Source organism: Vanacampus margaritifer, chromosome 19, assembly GCF_051991255.1.
Source record: "Vanacampus margaritifer isolate UIUO_Vmar chromosome 19, RoL_Vmar_1.0, whole genome shotgun sequence".
In the NCBI taxonomy this organism is placed as follows: domain Eukaryota; kingdom Metazoa; phylum Chordata; class Actinopteri; order Syngnathiformes; family Syngnathidae; genus Vanacampus; species Vanacampus margaritifer.
This window is the reverse complement of record NC_135450.1, coordinates 16169072-16192657: the sequence shown is the minus strand read 5'-3', so window position 1 is coordinate 16192657 and position 23586 is coordinate 16169072. Positions and strand designations below refer to the sequence as shown.

At 40.1% G+C, this 23586-nt stretch overlaps 1 protein-coding gene across 4 annotated transcripts; it reads right to left on the bottom strand.

Moving 5' to 3' along the window:
* Positions 1 to 23: 23 nt before the first annotated feature.
* LOC144039240 (estrogen-related receptor gamma-like) lies at positions 24 to 23586 on the bottom strand. 4 transcript variants are annotated; one of them, XM_077552375.1, is made up of 9 exons: positions 22549 to 23586; positions 22375 to 22470; positions 14147 to 14350; positions 13277 to 13434; positions 13052 to 13168; positions 8856 to 8972; positions 6767 to 6934; positions 2263 to 2532; positions 24 to 1392 (listed from the first exon to the last, which is right to left on the bottom strand). In XM_077552375.1, the coding sequence occupies exons 3-9, from the start codon at positions 14335 to 14337 to the stop codon at positions 1148 to 1150; spliced, it is 1266 nt and encodes a 421-aa protein (XP_077408501.1). In that variant the 5' UTR covers positions 14338 to 14350; positions 22375 to 22470; positions 22549 to 23586; the 3' UTR covers positions 24 to 1147. The 4 variants fall into 4 exon arrangements, with proteins under 4 accessions (XP_077408501.1, XP_077408502.1, XP_077408500.1 ...); XM_077552376.1 differs by having other exon boundaries at positions 22375 to 22457; XM_077552374.1 differs by lacking the exons at positions 22375 to 22470; positions 22549 to 23586 and adding an exon at positions 18731 to 18994.

The window sequence follows — 23586 nt, the reverse complement described above, 5'->3', positions numbered from 1 at the left end:
GAAGGGGAAAAAAAGCCATGATGTATTGTAAGGCTTTTTAAAATTTTTATTCACCTGAGAAATAAACAACACAAGCGCGCCCCCTGGCGTAAGACACGAAATACACGCGGCGCAACAAAAAAACAACTTCTTACAGTGTCACCGTCAACTCTAGAACATTGGACGAAGTCTTAATACCTCACATTTAGCGGCAAGTGCACAAAAGGCCTTCATTATTTGATGGCAGAATATTTGCCAACCACATCCACACAAAGCACGCGAGTGGACGCAAACGTCGTTCAAACACGCCCGCCCGCCCGTCACGGCTGCGAGGACAAAAGGAGCGCACACGTTGACGTCCGATTTGCGGGCGATTTGTTAGTAGGACATTACACACTTAAAAAAAAACAACACAAACTGGACTAAAAAATGTTAAGTTGATGGGGCAGGACAGTGGTAAAAAATGTGATACTTTTCCCAAAAATTAAGTTCTTCAATATGCGCTTTCCAGATAACAATTATTTATCATATAGTTCCTTATATTTGGATATATTTACTGCACGTACGATTTGAACCGAGGCGTGAACCTTATAAGGTCCTCCGAAGGCCATACTAGATACAAAAACAAACCAAAAAACAGTATTTATTTATATTACAAATATTTGCATTTTTTTTTATTTTTTTTTTGTGGGCCTTTTTATGAGACGATTCCTCTCTGAGGTTTTGTTTGCGGACTTGCTGTACATTTGCAGAGTCAAATAAATATCACATTTGCTTGAGCACACTTTTCTTTCCCTGAAATGTCTTTGAGGGCCCCGTTGCGGCTTTTCCTCGTCTTTTATTGGACGTGCGAAGAACGCAAATGAAGCTTCCGGGAGGGTGAACAAAAGTCCACTAAGGAGTCTTGGGATCTTCCTTTGTCCACTTTGAAGGAAGTCACGCCATCGTGGACAAAATCGGCGTCCAAAAAGTCCATCACGGCGAGCTGAAAAACTCATGAGGTGGGCGGGGCCTCTCAAGTCTTCTTATCGGGGCCTCACAGTACTTTTCACTCAAGTGGCACAGCTTCGATTTTGTCTCGCGATACAGAACAAAAAAATAAACCGACCAAACAACAATGCGGAAAAAAAAAAAACGTCAAAGTGATGATCTTCTGTTTTCGGGACGTTCAGGCTTTGGCCTCCAGCAGCTCCAGGAAGAGTTTGTGCATGGGCACGCGGCCGTCCCGCTTGACGCCGCAGAAGTGCTGCACGGCGCGGGCGGCCGTCTGCCGCAGCAGAGGAAGGCTCATGATCAGCTTGCCGGCACGCCGAGGGTCCGGCGCGTGCCGGCCCGCCTCGTAGTCCTGCAAGGCCCCCTGGAGGACGTCCTGCAGGTGCTGGACCGCCTCCGAGTCTTCGATGTGCACCGAGTCTGCGGGGGGGGGGGGGGGGGGGGGGGTTCGCACAAAATGGACCATCAAGTTAGCGAGAGGTGAAAAAAAAAGATCGGACACATGCATTGCACGGATAATCCATTAGAGGGCAGCATTGCCCAACTTTTCCCGTAACCCAATTGAGAAAGGAGAAACACAATATACTTATTAATAGTAGCAAATGTTCATTCAGATTTTTGGAAATACTAATATTTTGGATATGTCTGTTTATTATAATATTATTGACAGTTATAAATGTATGAATTTAAAGCATTGTGACCGGATGTATCAAATCAAAAGTCAAATGTAGAAGTTGATTTTTAAAACCTTTTTTTGCTCGTTTGTTCAAAAGGACCAATAAATACTCTATTTACAAAAAATCTGAATTTTCTCTCATATATTTCATGGTTCAGGCTTTATAGGGTTATGGTACAAATAAGGGTGTCAAGTGATTTAATTTTTTTTATTGTAATTAATGTTTTCAAAGTTTTCATACTCTTAATATAAAAGTGAAAACAAATGCTAAACTAATAGAAATATTAGCATCTTTTAGTCATTAATACAGTTATTTCATAATAATTAATAAAATTGAGTTAAAATTAAAAAGATGTACTGTACTGTAAAAAAAAAAATGAGCGTGGTATTGATCCATTTTTCTACCACTAGGTGGCATAATTGCATTTGCAAGACATTGATGACAACTCTGCATTTTTTTTTTTCATATGAACTCATTCACTGCCATTGACGACTATAGACGCCAAAGATCCATTTTAAGCGGGCTGGCAGCGAATGAGTTCAATGAACTCAAAACCAACGCACTCGTTTTGACACTCGCACCCAAACTCCCCAGCAGACAACAACGAGCCCACCTGAGTTGACCAGCGCGATCGCCTTGAGGAGCACGAACTCTTCCCTCTCCAGCCTGACGCCTTTGTACTTCTTGACCAGCTGCAAGATGGCGTTGTTGAGGTCCAGCAGGCCGGCCATCTTGGACTGGTCCTGGTCCATCACGTAGTCGTCGGCGTACGCCAGCCGCTCGTCCAGCGCTAGCGAGCGGAAGACCACTCGCAGGATCAGGATCTCCATCCAGCCGCTCTGCAGGAGGCTCATCTGGTCGGCCAGCGACAGCGACGGGAAGCCTGGCGGAACACGGACGACAACTTTCAGCTGGCACGCGCGTTGAAATTCCTTTTTTTTTTTTCTGGAGAGCTCAGTCGGTAATTTTACCGATTTGACATGTCATCATCATTGCTCTCCTTTATTTATTTATTTAAAAAAATATATATATTTTTTTAATTTTTAATTTTTTTTATTTTTTCAAAATTCCTAATCGCAGCTAAGCTAGCGGCTGACCGTTAGCGTACCATTAGCGTAGCTTGCCGTACAAACTCGAATTAAGTCAAGCTAGCTGCCGTATTTTTTTTTTTTTCTGGAGAGCTCAGTCGGTAATTTTACCGATTTGACATGTCATCATCATTGCTCTCCTTTATTTATTTATTTAAAAAAATATATATATATTTTTAATTTTTTTAATTTTTTCAAAATTCCTAATCGCAGCTAAGCTAGCGGCTGACCGTTAGCGTACCGTTAGCGTAGCTTGCTGTACAAACTCGAATTAAGTCAAGCTAGCTGCCGTATTTTTTTTTTTTTCTGGAGAGCTCAGTCGGTAATTTTACCGATTTGACATGTCATCATCATTGCTCTCCTTTATTTATTTATTTAAAAAAATATATATATTTTTTTAATTTTTTATTTTTTTTATTTTTTCAAAATTCCTAATCGCAGCTAAGCTAGCGGCTGACCGTTAGCGTACCATTAGCGTAGCTTGCCGTACAAACTCGAATTAAGTCAAGCTAGCTGCCGTATTTTTTTTTTTTTCTGGAGAGCTCAGTCGGTAATTTTACCGATTTGACATGTCATCATCATTGCTCTCCTTTATTTATTTATTTAAAAAAATATATATATATTTTTAATTTTTTTAATTTTTTCAAAATTCCTAATCGCAGCTAAGCTAGCGGCTGACCGTTAGCGTACCGTTAGCGTAGCTTGCCGTACAAACTCGAATTAAGTCAAGCTAGCTGCCGTATTTTTTTTTTTTTCTGGAGAGCTCAGTCGGTAATTTTACCGATTTGACATGTCATCATCATTGCTCTCCTTTATTTATTTATTTAAAAAAATATATATATATTTTTAATTTTTTTAATTTTTTCAAAATTCCTAATCGCAGCTAAGCTAGCGGCTGACCGTTAGCGTACCGTTAGCGTAGCTTGCCGTACAAACTCGAATTAAGTCAAGCTAGCTGCCGTATGAAAAATATGTTGCTAATTTAACCCATTCACTGCCAGCCCAGTAAAAAAATATGCACCATTTGACGTCTTTTGCCGTCAATGGCAGCGAATGAGTTGAAAAACAAAATTCTTCTAGAACGCCAATCAGATTATCACGCCGACAGAGGAAGACATGATGACATATTTCACGACACTGAAGACGCACCCACGTTCATCAATTCAATCCATTTTAAAGAGCGAGGGGCGTGTGCGCTTTTGACAGCATCGGTGACATTTTATCAGGTTACGTTGCACTTTCCCCGCCTCTGATTGATTGTCTGTGAAAGTTAACAAGCGCAAACGGATCCGTGGCATCCATCAGCGTGACGACACGACAGCTAATCAACTGATAGTTAAGCAAGGCCACAGAAAAAAAAAAAAAATTATCTCAAAGGGAGGCACAAGCACACGTTCACAAGAATCAACAACAGCTAAAGTCTTATGGTGGGGCAAACTGAAAAGTGCCCCTCAAATCTTAAACCGGTATGTCATTAAGCGGCAAAAGTTGGCGAGAGGTTGCAAATGTTAGTTTATCGTCAGTGTTTGTTCGAGGTCGCAAAAGGTTGCAAAGACTGGAGACAGATATTCGAAAGCAGTTTTGAACATGTTCAAAATTTGATGGTTTTATGGTTGCTAATAAAAATAAAAAAAAATTAAAATTTGATGGAAAACATTTTTACGGTTGCAATTTTTTTGGAACATGTTCAAAATTTGATGTCAAACACTTTATAGTCGCTCATGAAATTCTAAATAAAATTTAGCAGTTTTTATGATTAGGAATTTTTTTTATGGTCATGAAGAAATTTTGAATAAAATTTGACGGCAAATGGTTTTTATGGTCGCAATTTTTTTTTAACGTAAAAAAATTCATGGCTGACAGTTTTTACAGTCGCAAATAAATTTTTTTATATAATTTTTTGGCAAACATGTTCTATGGTTGCCATTTTTTTTTTTAACATGTTCAAAATTGGATGGCAAACAGGTTTTAAAAAATATATGAAAAACTTTCTGCATACATCTTTGTAACCTTTTACAAACGTGAACAAACGGATGAAAAACCAACCTCCGCTACGTGCGCAAACTGTTGCAAAAACTTTGCCCCTCAGTGAGATGCGGGCTTTATGGTGGGGCAAACTGAAAAGTGCCCCTGAAGCTTTATTTTGGGGGCAAATTGTGTCCTTGACAGCAGACAGTGGAATATCTGTTATACAGTGGACGAGAAAAAACCAAGCACGTTTGTTAGCTTAGCACACACGTTAGCTTAGCTTAGCACAACTCCTGGCAGGGGCAAACATGTGGCAGTGGCTGAAATCTAACGGCGGGGCAAAAAGAGGTCTGCCCCTGATATCGTTAGCCAGGACAAGCGCAGGAGTACGACTTAAGTGCAAGTCAAGCACGATCGTGCTCATTAGCGTTGGGTTGTGTGCATCTTCGTCCTCGTCATCTTCGTTATCATCATCATCATCGTCGTCGTCATCTTCGTTATCATCATCATCGTCACGGTCACAGTCATGCGACAGCCAGCGCCGAAAGGCCAAAAGCAAGCGTGGCCTTTTGTCTTTTTGTCCGAACCCGCAACGCCGCTTCGCCCTCCATCAGCGTCAACGTCCCCGCCAGCTGAGGAGGCGACCCGGACCGGATGCCGTCACCCCCACCCCCCCCAGGGGACGGCGACTCAGATGGCTCTCGGACCGGAACCTCCGGCGGTCGTCACGTGTGGAACCGTCACTCAGCCCCGGACGACGCGACAGCGCCGTTAACGATGACAAAAAGCCATTTGGATTATTATGATTTCATGTTTTGGAAATGTGTATTCAAAAAGGTGCCCCCCCCCCCTTTTTTTTTTAACCCATAAAGCCTGTCGGTATATTATATTAAATTATATTTTTCAGACTGATACCAGAGCTCTTGCTTTTAGTACTCACCAATATCTTGAGTAAAATTTAACATAATGACCTTTGTGATTCACCGATGTGTCAAACTGCCGCAGTATAGCGCCAACTACTGCCCAGGAGGACTTAAAGTGATGTCAGAGAAGTATCAGTGACTGGTATTCATTCCTAATAATACTATACAATAATATAATTTTTATTTTTTTTTAAATAATACAAAACCAATAGGGCCGTTTATGAACTCTGCCTGGCAACAAGGGGCCAATCACATTTTGAACAGAGTGCTGCCACTTTTGTTTTTGAACATATGACTGGATAGCCGATTGGCCAAGACTTTTGAAGCCGCGAGGCCGCCATATTGCTCCTCCCAAGAAACGTTTCTGAGCGTATGATCCCGATACATTTACAGTATCCAAATTGGAGAACATTTGAGACAGCATGATTTATGATGTTTTCATTTGGCAAAAATATGCTTAATGACGTTTACAGGAGTGAACTTGTATCTTATTTTAATTAAAGAATTATAGCTGTAATTCAACAAAAGATGCCTCTGCCAAATTTAATAGTCTTCAAAGCAGCACATACCGTCCGCTTGATTTATTTATTTATTTTTACTTGTTAAAAACTAGTGACCACCCCCGACCCTATACCAAGTGCCTACGACCTGTTAACGTCTAATATGTATAGTTCATACAGTAGTCTGCTGGCGAGATGGGAGGAGCAAGATGGCCGCCCTGTGGCTTCAACGGCTTGCACGGGCGCGTATGGGCTATCGGCTATCCAGTCATTTATTCGGATCAGTGAGTGTGAAAGTTTGAACTTTGAACTCGCTGGATCTGAAAGCGACGGACGACAACGGCCCTGGGGGAGGTAAAGCTCCTCTTCCGATGGCGAGGGACACGAAAGGACAAGACGCGCTCAAAATGGTTGCTCGGTGTTTGTGCTGGAATGCGCACACGCGCGCACGCACCAACGCTTTGTTTGTATTGTAAGCAGCGCAGGGAGCCAAATGTCAACAAAGGAGGCAGGTGTTTCCGCGGCGGTGTTGAAAGCATCGACAACGGCCGCTGATGAAACGCAAGATGTTGTCGGAGCGCTTTTGAATGAAAGCCACTCAAGTTTTGCCGACCTGCACATGCGGGGTGGTCTCGTACCTGGGATGTGCTTGGCCCAGCCGATGTTGACCACCAGCTCGCGGTCGGCCAGGTCGCACAGCGTGGTCAGCGCCTTGATGTCGCTGTCGGGCACCGTGGGGTCGGCCATGGCCAAGATGGCCTCGGGTTCGGCCAGCAGGAGCAGCGACACCACTTGGTTGTCGCCCGCTGGAAGGCAAAGCAAACGTCCGCGGCGGGCGTCAAAATGTCGTTCGTCATCATTGGCGGTGTTCCGTAACTCAGCGATACGGAGGACGCATTGCTTTTGATAAATCACACATTATTGGGAATGAGGACCTTGGATTATTTTTGAATGTTCAGCTGTATTAGTTATTATTTATTTAGTTAGTTAGTTATTATCAGAAGCCTATTTCCACCTATAGTCTTTATTTTTAGTTTGGGAAAACATTTTCTGACAGTAAAAAAATTTTTTTTACTTAAGGCCTTTAAAAACGAAAATCATCATCCTTCTTCTTACTATTCTTCTTCTTATTATTGTGTTTTTTCCTCTCAGAAGCCCATTTTCGCCAGTTAGAATTTTCTTTTTTAATTTGGAAAGACCAAAGTATTATTATTATTGTTTATTTTTTTTTTTTATCATTTATTATTATTTATTTTACTGTCAGAATTTTACTTCTGTTTTTTCTTTTAGTTTGGGAAAACATTTTCTACCAGTAAAAAAAAATAAAAATAAATTAAAAAAAGTTAGATTTTTCTTTTTTAATTTGGAAAGACCAAAGTATTATTATTATTGTTTATTTATTTATTTTTTATCATTTATTATTATTTATTTTACTGTCAGAATATTACTTCAGTTTTTTCTTTTAGTTTGGAAAAACATTTTCTACCAGTAAAAAAAATTTAAAAAAATAAATTAAAAAAAGTTAGATTTTTCTTTTTTAATTTGGAAAGACCAAAGTATTATTATTATTGGTTTTTTTTGTTTTTTTTTATCATTTATTATTATTTATTTTACTGTCAGAATCTTACTTCAGTTTTTTCTTTTAGTTTGGGAAAACATTTTCTACCAGTAAAAAAAATAAAAATAAAAAAATTTAAAAAAGTTAGATTTTTCTTTTTTAATTTGGAAAGACCAAAGTATTATTATTATTGTTTTTTTTTTTGTTTTTTTAATCATTTATTATTATTTATTTTACTGTCAGAATCTTACTTCAGTTTTTTCTTTTAGTTTGGGAAAACATTTTCTACCAGTAAAAAAAATTAAAAAAAATAAATGAAAAAAAGTTAGATTTTTCTTTTTTAATTTGGAAAGACCAAAGTATTATTATTATTGTTTTTTTTTTTTAATCATTTATCATTATTTATTTTACTGTCAGAATCTTACTTCAGTTTTTTCTTTTAGTTTGGGAAAACATTTTCTACCAGTAAAAAAAATAAAAATATATATTTTTTAAAAAGTTAGATTTTTCTTTTTTAATTTGGAAAGACCAAAGAATTATTCTTTTTTTTTCTTTTTAAAAAAATATTTATTTATTTTTTACTGTCATAATCTCCCTTCAGTTTTTTTCTTTTAGTTTGGGAAAATATTTTCTGCTAGTAAAAAAAAAAAGAAAAACATTATGAAGGCCTTTAAAAGAATCATCGTCATTCTTTGTATTATTATTATAATTGTTATTATTATTATTTTACTGTCAGAAGCCCGTTTTCGCCAGTGGATTTTTTTCCTTTATTTATTTATTTATTTTTTTTTTGGGAAGACCAAACAATTATTTATATTTTTTTATAGATGTAGTTATTATTTTATTATTATTTTTATTTATTATAATATATTACCTATTATTTATTTTTATATTATTATTATTTATTTACCAACCCACCTGTCAGAATCTCATTTATTATTATAGTATAGTTTAGAATAGCTTTAGTTAAAAAAAAAAAAAAACGTAAGCAAACCTGCCGTGTACTCCATTCAACAGGAGAAATATTTCTTACTGATGCGCTGAATAACAATAACGAATAAGAATATTTTTCTTTTCAGTCGATGAAAGCAAGTGTGTAATGCAGAAATGCCTTATAACACATCTTAATGGTCTTATGAGAGGAAGCCGATTGGCGCGATGACGCTTACGAGTTCTCTTGTGCGGCAGGCCAGCATGCAGCTGACGGTAGGAGCAGGCGCCGTCGTCGGCGTCCATTCGCCGCTTGTACTTCTGCCGGCCGCCTCGAACGCGATCCAGGCGCACGCCTGCAAGACATAAAACAGGAGAAACTCGCCGGCTAGTCGGGAAAATGGACGTATCGATCATCATCTTATATGGAGGCCAGATGGTGGCATTGGACGCGTTCAAAGGTGGACGGACGAGCGAAGAGGATGAGGAGGGTATTAAAGAAATGGATTCGCTGCCCTTTGACCTCTGTCACGGCAGGGGAAGTAAATGCTAAGTGTGGATTAGCCCGGCCACTTGGCAGGTGCCAGTCCACGGGTCACATGACTCCGCGTGTGTGTGTGTCCGAAGTGGCAAAACGCTCGGCGCCTAAAGCGCATTGGAAAGTCATTTGAGAATTCTGAGAACCATTTCAGTTCTCTGGATTATTTTTGCTCGTGCCTAAAATGGCGGCCCAGTGACGCAGGTGGCCACATTAGAGCGCCCCGTTGTTGGCCTTGAGTGTACGCGCATCAAGGAAAAAACGGCGGAATAGCAAGGAGGGGGAATTTTGTTGTTTTTAATCAACAACGTAAATACGTTTTTTGGGACCATGGCAATATTAGAACGTTTTTATCTGTTTTTGGGATCAATGCAAAAGATAATCAGTCTTCTTTCATGAAGGACTACAGAAATTAGCGAACAATTACTGTTGATATGCTGAAATCAGAGGATGTGGACAATTTTAAATTAAAAAATGGCTCCAAACGATTACTTGACTATTAAAATAGTTATCGATGTGATAATCGATTACTTGTCGATTAATTTTGACAGCTCTGCTTGACAGTCAGCATGTCAACCTGCCTTAGAGTGCCTTGTTGTTAAATCATTTCTTGACCAATTCAAACCATTCGAAGTCCGACATTCAACATTTCAGCAGTTGAAAAAATTTCCGTTCGGCATCAGAATCCTCAAACAAAATTTCTTCACAAATGACATTCTCTAGTTGTGTTAGGTGCTTTTTGTCTTTTTAGTGGCGCCTGCATCGGATGACTCGCACCATGTGCACAATTGCCGCACAATGTGAGAAGCGTGGGATTGTTTGCAGTGAAGACACGTCGCACGACGGAGGCGAAGTGCCAAGGGGCGGGGGCCAGTTTTCCGGCGCCACGGGAACGCGGGTCAGCCGGGTCGGGCCACGGGACGCCGGCGATCGCACCCGGCTGAAGCAACCCCCCCCCCCCCCCCTCCAACGCCGAGACCCTCGAAAGCAGTGATGAAAGTGTCCCGAAATAGATGAAGAGACGACAGAGTGCGTTTACGGCTGTTTGTTATCCGCACAAACTATTCCTGGCCTCGCTTCCTGTCAGCACATTCCAACGGTCAAGAGTTACACTTCTTACTCGCACGCAGCAGTGGTGCGTTCCACACTATACCTTGCGGATTTTCCAGGTATCTGCACTTTGCTTAAGTCACAACAACGAGGCACTCTAAAGCAGCCACGCCAGCCTGAAGACGCGGTCCACACATCAACTCTCATGCCGCACTGTACATTTAAATAAAACTAAATTCCTTGTCTTTCCTGCAATCTCTCTTGTGACATGCAGGCACTCACAGCCAACAACGAGGCACTCTAAAGCAGCCACGCCAGCCTGAAGACACAGTCCACACATTAACTCTCATGTCGGAATGTACTTAAAAAAAACATAATAATAATCCTTGTCTTTCCTGCTATCTCTCTTGTGACATGCAGGCACTCACAGCCAACAACGAGGCACTCTAAAGCAGCCACGCCAGCCTGAAGACACAGTCCACACATTAACTTTCATGTCGGACTGTACTTTAAAAAAAAAAAAAATCCTTGTCTTTCCTGCTATCTCTCTTGTGACATGCAGGCACTCACAGCCAACAACGAGGCACTCTAAAGCAGCCACGCCAGCCTGAAGACGCGGTCCACACATCAACTCTCATGTCGCACTGTACATTTAAATAAAACTAAATTCCTTGTCTTTCCTGCAATCTCTCTTGTGACATGCAGGTACTCACAGCCAACAATGAGGCACTCTAAAGCATCCACACTATCCTGAAGCGCCAGTCAATCCACACGCTGACTATCAAAGGACTTTTCAAATGTTTCCTCGCCACTCCTTGCTCTTCTGCATTTCTCTGTATGCACTCACAGTGGACAACAAAGCACTCTAATGCTGCTATGCTGGCTCATTATCAGTGCGTCACATGTTGCTGTTTTAGCCACAGCCTAAAAATTCATCAAGAAAAATCAAATGTTGAAAAACACGATATATCCACAACTTTGTATTAAAAAAATTGAAAGTCACAACACATATTTAGAAAAGAAATTTTACGGGGTCTTGAAGGTTACACGGCGGAATTTCCTCGACAACAACAAACAATATGACATTCTTTGAGAACAACACAGCAGCTTTTGTGTTGTAGCTGTTGCCTTTTTTTTTTCTTTTTTTTTTATAGGCGTACATCTCCCGCAACCCAGTGCGGCCCAATTAAAGCTGTCTGGGCCTTTATTGCGCCCTCTCCAGGGGCGGAGGGCGTTACGAGGCGCGCTGAAGCGCGTTACGAGCGCCGGCTTGCCTTTCACGGAGCGACGGGAATCCCAACAGGCAGCCGGAGTTTTTTTTTTTTTTTTACGAGAGAGGGGGAAGGGAAGGGGAAGGTGGTGGATGCTCAGAGTCTTCAAAAAAAAAAAAAAAAAAAGTGAGCATGTGTGTACAAATGTCAGCTTGGACTCGTTCAACGAAGTCGGATCGAAAGTGAATCGTCATTTTCATTGTCAAGTCATCAGGAACCAAAAGAATATTCAACATGTTTTGTATTTCTAACAATTGACTTGTCATAAACAAACATTTGATTAGAATAGTGTAAGGTTATATTTTGTTATAAAAAAAACTGTGATGTTCGTGTGAGAAAAAAAAAATGCAGCATTTAGTCAAAAAAAAAAATTAAATATTATATATATATATATATATATATATAATATATAATAAATAAATAAATATATATAAATATTATATTGTCGTCATTAGTATGCAACATTTTTAAAAAAAAATGAACATGAAATATTTTGTAAGCAAAAGCTGTCACAGGAATGGAAGGATTTTGACACAAAAATAATATTTTCTTCAAATAATATTATAGTGCCACAAAAATTTGCATAATGCTGTGCCATATTTGATCACCAAAAAATAAAAACGTTTTTATAGAAATGATATAATTTGTAATTTAGTTATAAAAAAATATATATATTTTTTTTTAACACCAATTTTTTTGCCAATAAAATGCTCTATTTGGTCACATAAATATTAGCACTATTTTGTAACACTTTTTTTTTGGGTGGGGGGGGTTCCGGTGTGTGTGTGTATTTTTATGAGTGGTCACTACAGTAGGACGTCGCTCATGTTTTCCTTTTTGAGTCACTTCTAAATCGGGACAACAATACGTCAGCGCGCGCACACACAGAGCACCTGACCGCTGCTACACACACACACATTCAACACAATGTACACAAAAGCACAAAGATTGCACAGGCAAATGAAATGCAGTGGAATTTTGACTAATTAGTTAAATTTTTGTCATTCAGGTCATCATTTTAATCTATTTTGTTTTGTTTGTTTGTAATTACACTGTGGATCACTAAATTGTGGCACACTATTTAGTTTAAACAAGAAGTACTTCAGCTCAGTGTTGTTATGAACTCATTTGCACCCCAAAACGTAAATGTTTTAAGTGTCCCAAAGACGTATATATACGTGTTTTTTTTGTTTTTTTTTTACATGCTAGAGCATACAGAAGACTTTGATGCAGCCTCTCAACTGCAAAGAACGGTTGAAGGAAATGGTAGTAATTACACAAACGGCCAGCAGGTGGCAGCAGAGCAAAAGAGATGAACCCGGGCCATGTTGCAACAAGCTCTTTTCCCCAGTGTTTTCAACAGATTTGTGAAAAAAATGATGTAACTTAGCTATATTCTAATGCTAATTGCTGCAAAACGGAAAAATATATAAATATAGTTTTAGAAGTGTTTAAACATGTACACAAAAATTCAAGTGATTTAAATGCTATGAAATCCTGTCATGTTTTTTATGTTAGTTAGAAAGATAGACAAAGATAGAAATTCTTTTGCGTTGTCGTGTTTTTTGGGGCTGACCTTCCCTCAGCATGCCGACGGCCAGACACTTGACGAAGCGACACGCCTGGCACGACTTCCTCCTCCGTTTGGTGATTTCGCATTCGTTGGAGCCAGGGCAGTTGTACTCGATGTTGCCTGGGGTACGACAAAGTCACTCGTCACAATTGACATTCTTGGGGGAAGCGTAAGTCAAATCTTTTTTTTTTATTTTTTTTTTTTGTATTGTTTGTTTTGTGTGCTCACCCTGGACGGTCCTCTTGAAGAAGGCCTTGCAGGCCTCGCACGAGGCCACCCCGTAGTGGTAGCCCGACGCCACGTCGCCGCACACCAGGCAAACCCGCTTGGTCACCGAGCCCAGCAGGAATTCGCATTTCACTTGAGCCTCCTCCTCAACCAACCTCCTAAACCAAATCGTGTTCAACCGTTCGTAACTCATTCAAACCCAAAAACGTGTAAACACGTTTTTAATACTTGGTCCTTCACTCCCAAAAACGTGTTTACACGTTTTTGTTTTTTTTGATGTTTTTTTTATGCAAGAGCATACAGAAGAGGTGGCTTAAAGCAATTAGGCAATTATTTTTATTTTTATTAAACATCCAGCAGGTGTCAGGAGAGTATAAGAGATCAATCAGGGCCATGTTGCCACAAGCTCTTTTTGTCAGTGTTTTCACCAGGAATGTGAATAATAATAAAACTTAGCTATATTCTAAGCTAATTTCTCCAAAATGGAAACAGATACAAATGTACTTTTTTTTTTCCTGATGAAAGAAATCTTTATCTTAATCTTTCTTTTGGTAGGCTCCGTGTTTTTATAGCAATAGAGCACTATATTCTGTGGGCCTTGCAAAATCAGTCAAAATCCTGTAAAACAGCCCGTGAGCAAAGGGGGTTTCTTCAGTGAAAATGCCTGGGAGTGAATGAGTTAAGTGAACTTATGGCTGGCAGAGGTAAATATGATACTTAGTATTATTTGTAAATTGTAATATATACTCAAACGAATACACTGAAGCGACAAGCACAAAAATCCAAACATATTTGTTGAATCAATGCTTCCCTTTTGTCATTAGCGTGCGCGGGTGTACCTAATGTTGCGACCAAACCAAAGAAAAGCACCTGATTGGCCCTCCGTTGTCATTGGCGTGGCCGTGGCCCTTGGTCGGGGGCCCGAAGCTGGAGTTGGTGTCTGAGGATGAGCCGGCGGGGCTGGGCTGGGCGGGGCTGGCGTCTCCCAGCGAGCTGCTGGGGCTGGACGGCTCCCGCTTAATGGACGGGGGGCACGGGGGCTCCGGGCCCCTCACCGACATCTTGCCCAGGTGTCTGCAAGAGAACAACCGTCAACAACGTGTTTTTAAGTCATTCACTGGCAGTCCAGTTAAAGTGGATCTTTGACGACTATAGTCGTCATTGGCAGTGAATGAGTTGATATCGCATAGTACACTCACTGCAACAGGAGTTTTTGTAAACCCATTCATATTTTTTTTTTCTACAAAATTTTGTCTCAGATAACATCTGCGTAAGACTTCCTGTCAAAAGTCAGACCTTCAAAATAAAAGCATTGTGGCTTATTTAATAATCACACTATTATTTATTTCAAACTATTTTTTCATGTAAAATATTCTATTCTTCTCTACAAAATGTATTTTTGTTGATACACTTTTTTGGTGATTTCCTGTGATATTTTGTCCAATTTGTTTTTAGTCTTGACTTTCTGGAAGGAATCCCTCACGAAAACCGAGGTTCCACAGAGCGTCCATTCGTGCGTTCATCCATCCAAGCGGCAGTTTGCGATTGGCCACATTATGCAAACACGGCGTCAAACCACTACACTGCTTTGCTTTGAAAGAGGGGAAACGCACAAGCAAATTTAAGGAAATGCACTGCGCCACCTTGAGATGATGCCAGGACACTTCATTAGGGACACCGCCACAATCTAATAACATCCAACATGAGAAGTGCGTGAGCTAGTCTGCCTTTATAAAGTTGGGTTTTTACTGTTATGTGATTTAAATTTTCAGATGTTTTTTGTCAAAGTCAAAATTTTGCAGATTTTTTTTTTTTTTTTAGAGAAGCTGAAAATTGAGGAAAAAAAGTATTTTATTTCTGAAAAAGGTTGATATTTTCTTGATTTTTTTTTTGCAGCTAGTTTTTTTTTAGAGAAGCTAAATATTTTGAGGAAAGAGTCTTGCATTTCAGAAAAAAAGGTTATATTTTTTTGAAAAAAAAAATCTGATGAGTTTTTAGAGAAGCTGAATATTTTGAGGGGAAAAAAGGTCTTATATTTCTGAAAAAGGGTTTTATTTCTTGGAAATTTTTTTATATATATGTAAAAAAAAATGGGGGCAAAATTTGTATACAGCATTGCAAGAATAATAATAATAAAAAAACTTTTGAATAACTTGTTTTAAAAATCCATAACTGTTTCTATTAATGTTTTGACTAGCGACATTGCAAACATAAAAGTGTGCATGCCTCCCCAAAAAACACACTCACGCACGCACGCTGTGGCGCCAGACGTTCACGTGGAAGTAAAAATAAAAACTAAAAGCAGTCACGTGATCGGCAACATGTTGAGGAACACGCGTGTACACACACACATTCTGTCAGCCGCATTGCAAAGCGTGTGTCTTCATAAACACCCCCCAACACATTTGGGCGTGCAACTGTTTGTCATCAGGCTCACTTGGAAGAAAACTCCTTTGCTGTCTGTCACTCACATGAACACACACACACACACACACACTCGGCACGTCAATCTGCTTCCTGCCATGTAAATCACAGCAGCGTGGGGCCACAAGTCATTTGCTTGGCAAAAAGAGTGTGGTCGCTTTTAACCGCCGCCTCAGAAAACCGCGGACACGCGCCTCGACAAAACCGCAAACGCACAAAACACGCTCGCTTTTAAATATGCACGCGCGAACGTCACCTATCTACTTGTTTGTGCCAAAGAGGCCTAATATAACGAGTATAGTACATTTATTAAGTCTTAAGGCTTAAAATAATCATTTTTAGGCTCAACATGTTCTTCGAAGTACTCAAACTGGGCGTGTTCAGTTTCCCCGTTTTAATCTGGCGCAATTCTCTCCTGCATGATTCCATCGCTCATCCTTTTTCCAATCCACTTTGAGACTATAAAAAAAACAATAGAGCGCAGACCTTTAAAAAGGACTCGCGGTAACCTTGGCGATCCATCACCGGCGTCCATATTGGCTTGTCAAGCGCCGAGTGACATATACGTGCAAGCCACATACGCCCACTCGCCATTAGCGAGCGGAACGATTTCGCCCGGATAATGAAATGGCATTAAGAGATCATGTGATCATCACCATAAAAGCCCATCAAAAGATGACGCGGGTGTTGTTGGGCCGTAAATCAAAGTTGTCCCGAGCACAAAACGGGGAGGAAAAGCCAGCCCTGCCGCGGTGGATCATTAACCCGCACGTGAGAGCCGGCAACGCTCACTTTCAAACGAGCGGCACGCACAATGGGGACAAAAGACTGCGCCGGATGGGGGTGGGAAGTGGGACGGACGAAGAGGGAAAACGGGAGACAAAAAGTCAAGTGGAAGGGAAATCAGCCCCCAAGTTCAAAGTCTACCAATAAAACTGAAATGTATTTGGCCGACTTTGTTGACCTATTGATTAAAACTACATTAACAGGTATGGGTAACACTTAAATGATTGTTTTGTTTTGCTTATTTTTTTTTAAAGGTTTTAGAGAAGTCGAAATTTTTGTTTTTGGTCCTTTAGTGCAGTACCACATTGCGCCACTACAAGGTTGGGCAGCACTGAGCTCCATTGAAAGTCATCCAGCAGAATTAAGAGCAAGAAGAAAAAAAGAGGACGAGTTGAAAGTATTTTCTCAGCTGATTCAAAGCACAACTTCAAAAAGTTCACCTCATTCACAACACCTTGGGCAATACATTCCTAAAATCACACATTTTCACAATCCAATTCCCAAATTAAAAGACTTTTAATATCTACTGTCTCCATTCACATTTCTTGACCGTTTCAAGCCATTCCAATCCCATTTCTACAGAAATCATCTTCTCTAGTTTGTATGTTGTATGGTCGTGGGGTACACCCCCCCCCCCGAGCCAGCCCAAAGAGCGTTGGCCAAGTCAGTTTGTGCTGAAACGGCTCCGACCTGCAGGGAACACGGAAGAGCGGGCCATTCTGTCCCAAGCGGGTAACGTAAGGGCGACGTGGGGTGGCTGGGAGCTTCATATGTATTTTGGGTCATCTGGGACCATCGCTGCCCTTTCTCCGCTCCGTTTTGCCAACGTCAACAACAATCAGCCAACCTGTACGTCATGTGAACATCTCACAACTGTTTTGGAAATTCTTCTTTTTCTGCTCCAAAAGGATCTGCAATGATTGCTCGCTAATGAAAGCATGGACAGACACATTTTGTGGATTTCACAAATATGATATGTAGAATGGAGCTACAACAGGACTGCAATTCGACGCCTTTTTAACATAATCGCCAAAGTTATTTTTTCAGATTTTTCAGGAAACAAAAAAAGTAACCATTTGCATCATGAGGAAATGTTTTAGAGGATTTTTTTTTTGCAAAAAAAAAAAAAAAGGCAATTACGTTCAGTGTGAAGAATTATCAGAATTGTCATTTCGAACAATAACTTTTTACTTAAAAAAAAATGTATTTATGAATTTATATATTTATTAAGATTAAATGTTATTTAAATTATTTAAATAAATCATGTGTACATTTACGCAATATTTTAATTTTAAAAAATGTCACAAAAGGAATATAATTGTTCTACGTACATGTATAAATTAAATGTAAACAATTTTGAAACAACTTTGTACTTAAAATGACAAAATATCATTTGAAAAAAAGTGTATTAGTTGAAGTAATGTCCCTGTCCAATAAAACCAATCAGAATTTAGTCAGGAAAAGAAATGACCGCATTACGGTCATACAGTTTCTATTTCTACTAATTATTATTATTCGACTTACAAATCTATTTCTATTACTGGAACAATTCTGTTCATGTAAAAAAAAAAAAAGTGTCACAATATTTATTTTTTTTAAAATTGTATCCCTGCTATTAACACCCCCCTCCTGTGGGAGTCGTTTCCCGCCAAACTGGTTCTACTCATTCACCATCACCAGCAACAAACAAGCCGACTGCATATCTGTAAACATTGCAACTAGAACCATCGCAAACAAAACTCCACATCGGGCAGGGAAACAAAATCTAGTTTAGCTTCCACCGCAGGACAAAGAGAAACAATCAAACACATACCAAGTTTAAAAAGTATATTTATAGCCACAGGGGAACGTAACGAGTTCAATAGATGGTGGAGTTCCTCAAGGCTCCATTCTAGGTCCACAATTTTTTTTTACATTTTATTCCACATTAACGTCAAAGTTTTCCAGCAGAAAAGTAGTGGTGTGTTCTAGAAGTCTTTTGAGCCTTGGTCAACTCCTAAAAAGTGTTGGTTAAGTAATTGTTTGTTATTAAATTACCGAACAACTGAAAATATGAATGAATTTGTATTTTGTTGTGAAAATAATTCTACATATTTTTTTGGGCGCTGATCTAGAGCACAAAAATGTGCCCACCCTGCTTTAACTTGTTTTGCAGTACGCAAGAGAAAATCCAGTCCAGTTCCTAAAAGGAAAGAATAAAGGAAGGAACAGCTACCCATGACAACCTTGATGTCGCGTACTCACTGTGCGTCAGGGTGGTAAGTGAAGCACTCGGGGAGATAGAGGTCAACTAAATCCATGTGGGCTTATGCCACCATTCTCCAAGAGGCAAGAAAAAAAAAAAAGCTTTTGTTATTTGGTCCAGACCGACGACAACTTAACGGTCATCAGTTTAGCTTCCTGTCAATCTTCAGGCTCCCCGTTTTTCGCTCCACAACGTTGTGTCTCTACCGGCCCGGGTGGCAATGGTGTCTGAGCAAAGACGGCCCTCGTCGAGGTCCGGCCGCACCATTTGAAAGGCCCACCCCTCCCCTCTGCGCTACGCCGAGCCGGCGCGCCATTGGCTCTCGGCTCGGCCAATGGCAGCCGGCAGGTGGATCGAGTCAAAGAGGTGGAGGAGGAGGAGGAGGAAAAGGGAGGATGTCATCATGTGGCAAAGGATGACTTCACATGAGGGACATTTTACAAGTATGCCTTTAAAATGATCATAAAATAAAACTGAAGTGAACCGCGCAAATCCGTGACAGATTTTTGAACTCACTGACTTGCAAGCACTTTTCAAAGCAGTTTTGTTTGTTGAGCATTTTGACTGAACTTTCACCTTTCTGTGACGAAAAAGCACCCAAAAAAAAGCATAGACTCTTCTTTGAACAGATAAAAAAAAATTGAGGTGTCAGGCAATTATTTTTTTTTAAAATCCTAATTAATCGCAAATTTTATATCTGCAATGAACAATAAAATGTACAATAATTTTTTTCCCCCTAAGTTTTTATACTCGTTAACAAAAGTATCTTTAAATTATTAATACAGTTTTTTATAATTCATAAAACTGAGTTAAAGAAAAGTAAAAGTGCTGTAAAAAAAAAATTTGTGCGATGTTGATTTGTGTTGGTCATTTTTCTGCCACTAGATGGCATAATTGCATTTGCAAGACTGACTGCTCAGTGCATTTTTCTTTTCATATTAAGAGCTAAGATCTGATCTTAGCACATTTTAAATTGTAAAATACAACTTGACCCCAGTCTACACAAATATACGCATTATTATTAAATTTATTAATGAGAAAGACCTTCACATGGCAAATTCACAATTTGCAAAAAAAATAATTATTTTGTTATTGCACAGGTGAACCTTTTTTGCTCTTCTTGTGTGTGTTTTTGCCAAGCGCAACTTGCAGCGTCTGTCGCTTTGCGTGCGGATGGTGAACAGCTGATTAGCTCAAAGTACTGCACGGGGCTCCGAGTCATTAAGTCACAGTCTACACGAGCTAGTTACCCTGTTCTATTTTGACACTATCTGGCAAAAATGCAGCTGAACCGCACACGCCTTTGTGTGTTAATCATGTAAACAGACACACACAGAAGAGCATCAGGATGCAGATCTAGTAAGCGTAATCTACTTAAGTTTAGGTCCGACTCACAGCCATCCGTCAATTAGCGAGACTGAGGCAAAGAGTCTTGACAGTGTGTGTAAACATCATTGTCTCACCGCAATGCCGTGGCAGCCCAAATGCACACACACACACACAAAACATGCACACGCGCGCGCGCACACACACACTGGAGGGCTTCCCAGAAGGCGGCTCAAGCGGGGGGGGGGGGTAACGAAGAAGAGAGACAGACGAAGCAAAAATAAAACTACGGAGCAATAAAAGGAAGTCAGGCACATTAGTTACAGTCGGCTGATAGAAAATAGACGCAAGCAAATTAAATAGATTGGCGGACGTAATCAGATCACTTTTGTTGTATTCGTCGGGATATCTGATGACGTGTCAAAGGTCACTCCTACACCAAAACACATTTGTGACGTTAGATGTCCTGACGTAGCTCAATGTGTTCATAGTGATGAAGTTTCGTGAGGATAAAGAAGGCCAATGGCAATGGGGCAGTTGAGTTGAAAAGAAGCACGTCAACGCATTGTTTGTGTCGCCCCCTTGTGGAAGGACGCTGAACTGGTTGCCAAGAAAAAAACAGACGCTCAAATATACAACCGAAATGTCATGAAATTGCCTTCTGACTCTTTTATATGCACTGCTTCCAGTAACATAAGTATGATAGATTTATTTTTATTTTTCTGTCTTATCAAACCCAAGTTCTTTCCCGCACACACCTATGATGATGATGATAATACACACACCCACACACGGGGGAGCCTGGGATGCACACGCAGCGCAGAAAAATTTAATTTCTTTGTCCACAGGTGGTTCGTTTCTCACTGCTTGCCTGTCAGCAGGTCTGCAATAAACAACATAAAAATAACGTGAGGTGCACCTGCACAATCTAATGAGATCCGATGCAAAAACGCGCCTTCATTAAGACAATGATAGTCACATTAGTGAAGTATAAATTTAACAGTGTTTATTGTGTTAGTGGCCGCCATGTTAAGTGCCTCTGATTAACCCCAAATAAGGTTCTGGTGTTCTAGTAGTCTTTTCCTGACACATCTTAAAGCATTGCATCAGAGGAGGAGATAGTAAAAGAACAAATCCAACCAAAACAGTTTGAGAGCAACTGCAGGGATTTCTGGCAAGGACTGGCTGCTTTGGTACATGTGACAACAATCTCCTGATGCAAGACATGTTTCTTTTTCTCCGCTTTTTTTGGTCCGAAAATATTCTTTCATGTGTGTGAAACAAACCCCTCTACTGCTGATTACTACAGAATGGAAAAAGCTAGAAAAAAAACAAACTTCCTTTTGGCAGCGTGACTTCTTACATTGTCACACAACACAATATTTCGTGGGTCCTTGTAGGGTCAGTCAAAACGCTCTAAAATGGCCAGTGATTGTGTTCAAGGTCAAACATGGAGGGAGGGGAAGGAAACCAAAGGAGAATGAACACCCACCACAAAAAATAAAAAAGTATATTTAAAGAAGAGTCTTGAATGCAGCACTAAGAAGTGATGAACGACCAGGGGATGGAGGCAAGTATATATATATATATATATATATATTTTTTTTTTTTTATATATATATTTTTATATATATATATAAGTATATATATATATATATATATATAAGTATATATATATATATATATATATATATATATTAATGACACCAAAAAAACATTTTATGAACTGTTTTTCAAGATGTGCAAGTTTTATGTAAACTCAAGTTTTTTAATGTTTTTCTTTCGGGGTACAAAATGCCATTTTGTCCATTAGAATGCTGGAACAATCAAGAGTGCACAACTTTTTTGCACCCCTACACACCCACAGTTTTTTTGTTTTTTTAAATGAGCGCAATTCTATAAGATTTTACTTTTATTAAAAAATAAAAAAAATAGACCTGTCAATCTTTCATTATGTGTTAACATTGTGCTAGCGGTTTTAAATATGTGTTGTGTTTTCTGTTTAGCTTCAGCTGGGAGTGGCATTAAACATAAAGCCTCTTTTTTAAAGATTTGTTTATAACCTGCCAAACTGCTGCTTGTTGTTAAGTGTTTTGAGTTGAGCAAAAAGCCCAAAAGCTTGCATCTCAAAACACTTGCGATATCAAGGCAGTTCGGGAGTAGGAAGAGTGACTGACTGCAAACGCAACCATATAGACACCACACCGGCGCATACGCACTCACGAGTGACACAGTAGACGCTGCCGCAGACTCGTTAACGACCTGCTTGGAAACTGCGTATTGACTGTTCACCCAAAAAAAAAAAAAAAAAACTCACCTGGGAACTTTGGCTACATCACCTGGGCCGTCCGATCTTCACACTCCTCCTTGTCCCGACGTTCGACCATCCCCAAAGTGGACCTTACTGATCAAACTGGAAGTCAAAAACAAAAATAAAACAACACAACTCGTACAAAATTGGAAGAAAAAAAAAAAAAAAAGACGCCAGCACCTGCCGCTAGTTCTTTCTCCTTCTTGACATCTGATACTTGCTGCCACTTTCACGCAGTGGACACCCTGCTTGCTCCACGTCTGCAGTCAGTCAGTCTCAAGGACAAATGTTCCGCTCTCCTCGCCGCCGGGGGGCTCTGTGGCTCAGCGATGCCGCAGACACACACAAACACGCGAATGCATCAACACACACTCCTCCCTTCCCTGCACGGCGTTTCACTCGGCTCCGAGTTCACCTGCCCGCCGGGCTGCCTGCTTGCCGGGCTCACGGGGGGGAGTCCTGAAAAGTGCCAGACTCAAAATGCGTCTGGGAGAAAAGAGGACAGGCAACACTCCCGTCTTCTCATAACGACCGGAGTGCGAGTGCAGCTTCGCGACGGGAGGCGGCGAGGAAGGGATGGGAGAGCGGGAATGTCAGACGAGGAGATGGGCGGAGGAAGATTAGAAAAGAGGAAAGGAAGCGGGGGATCGGATTGTCATATGTGCGTTACGCAATATTCAACGTTAAATAAGTCCTGCATATACGAGTGGTTGAATAAACATTTTTTGTTTGTCTTTATGTTGAGTTTATAGCTAATGACCTTGAAATCTGGTCAATCCCAGTAATAACGCAGCCCTGCTGTTGTGGATTTTCCTGTATTGATTTGTGTTGAAATATGTTCACAATATGTTGTAAGCGTATTTAAATAAGTTTCAATGTGATTAAGAAGATGCGGGAGGACTATTTAACGGCTCCATCTACACACCAGCGCAAAGCTCTTGTCCACATGACTGTCACATTTTTTTATGTATATTTCACTCTTTTTGCTTTCTCTCCGTGACCTGCATGCACTCATGGTTGATAATGAGGCGCTCTAAAGGCCAGGTCGTAATTTTTTTTTTTTTTTAAATGCGGACCTGAAGATACGTTCACGGTTCCATGCACATAACTTTTACCGGTTCAAGCATGCACGTTGGTCTATGATCTCTGTCCCACAAAAGAAAAAAAGAAAACAACAACAAACAATGCACCCGTGTCTCCTCTGCAGAGGATACAATG

Bases quoted from the DNA above. Each gene is read 5' to 3' on its own strand.
- LOC144039240 (XM_077552374.1), bottom strand. From the start codon at position 18,786: ATGGATTTAGTTGACCTCTATCTCCCCGAGTGCTTCACTTACCACCCT. The intron at 14,351-18,730 runs GTGAGTACGCGA...GTTCTCTTGCAG, and splicing joins ACTTACCACCCTGACGCACA to ACACCTGGGCAAGATGTCGG. The intron at 13,169-13,276 runs GTGAGCACACAA...GTCGTACCCCAG, and splicing joins CTTCAAGAGGACCGTCCAGG to GCAACATCGAGTACAACTGC.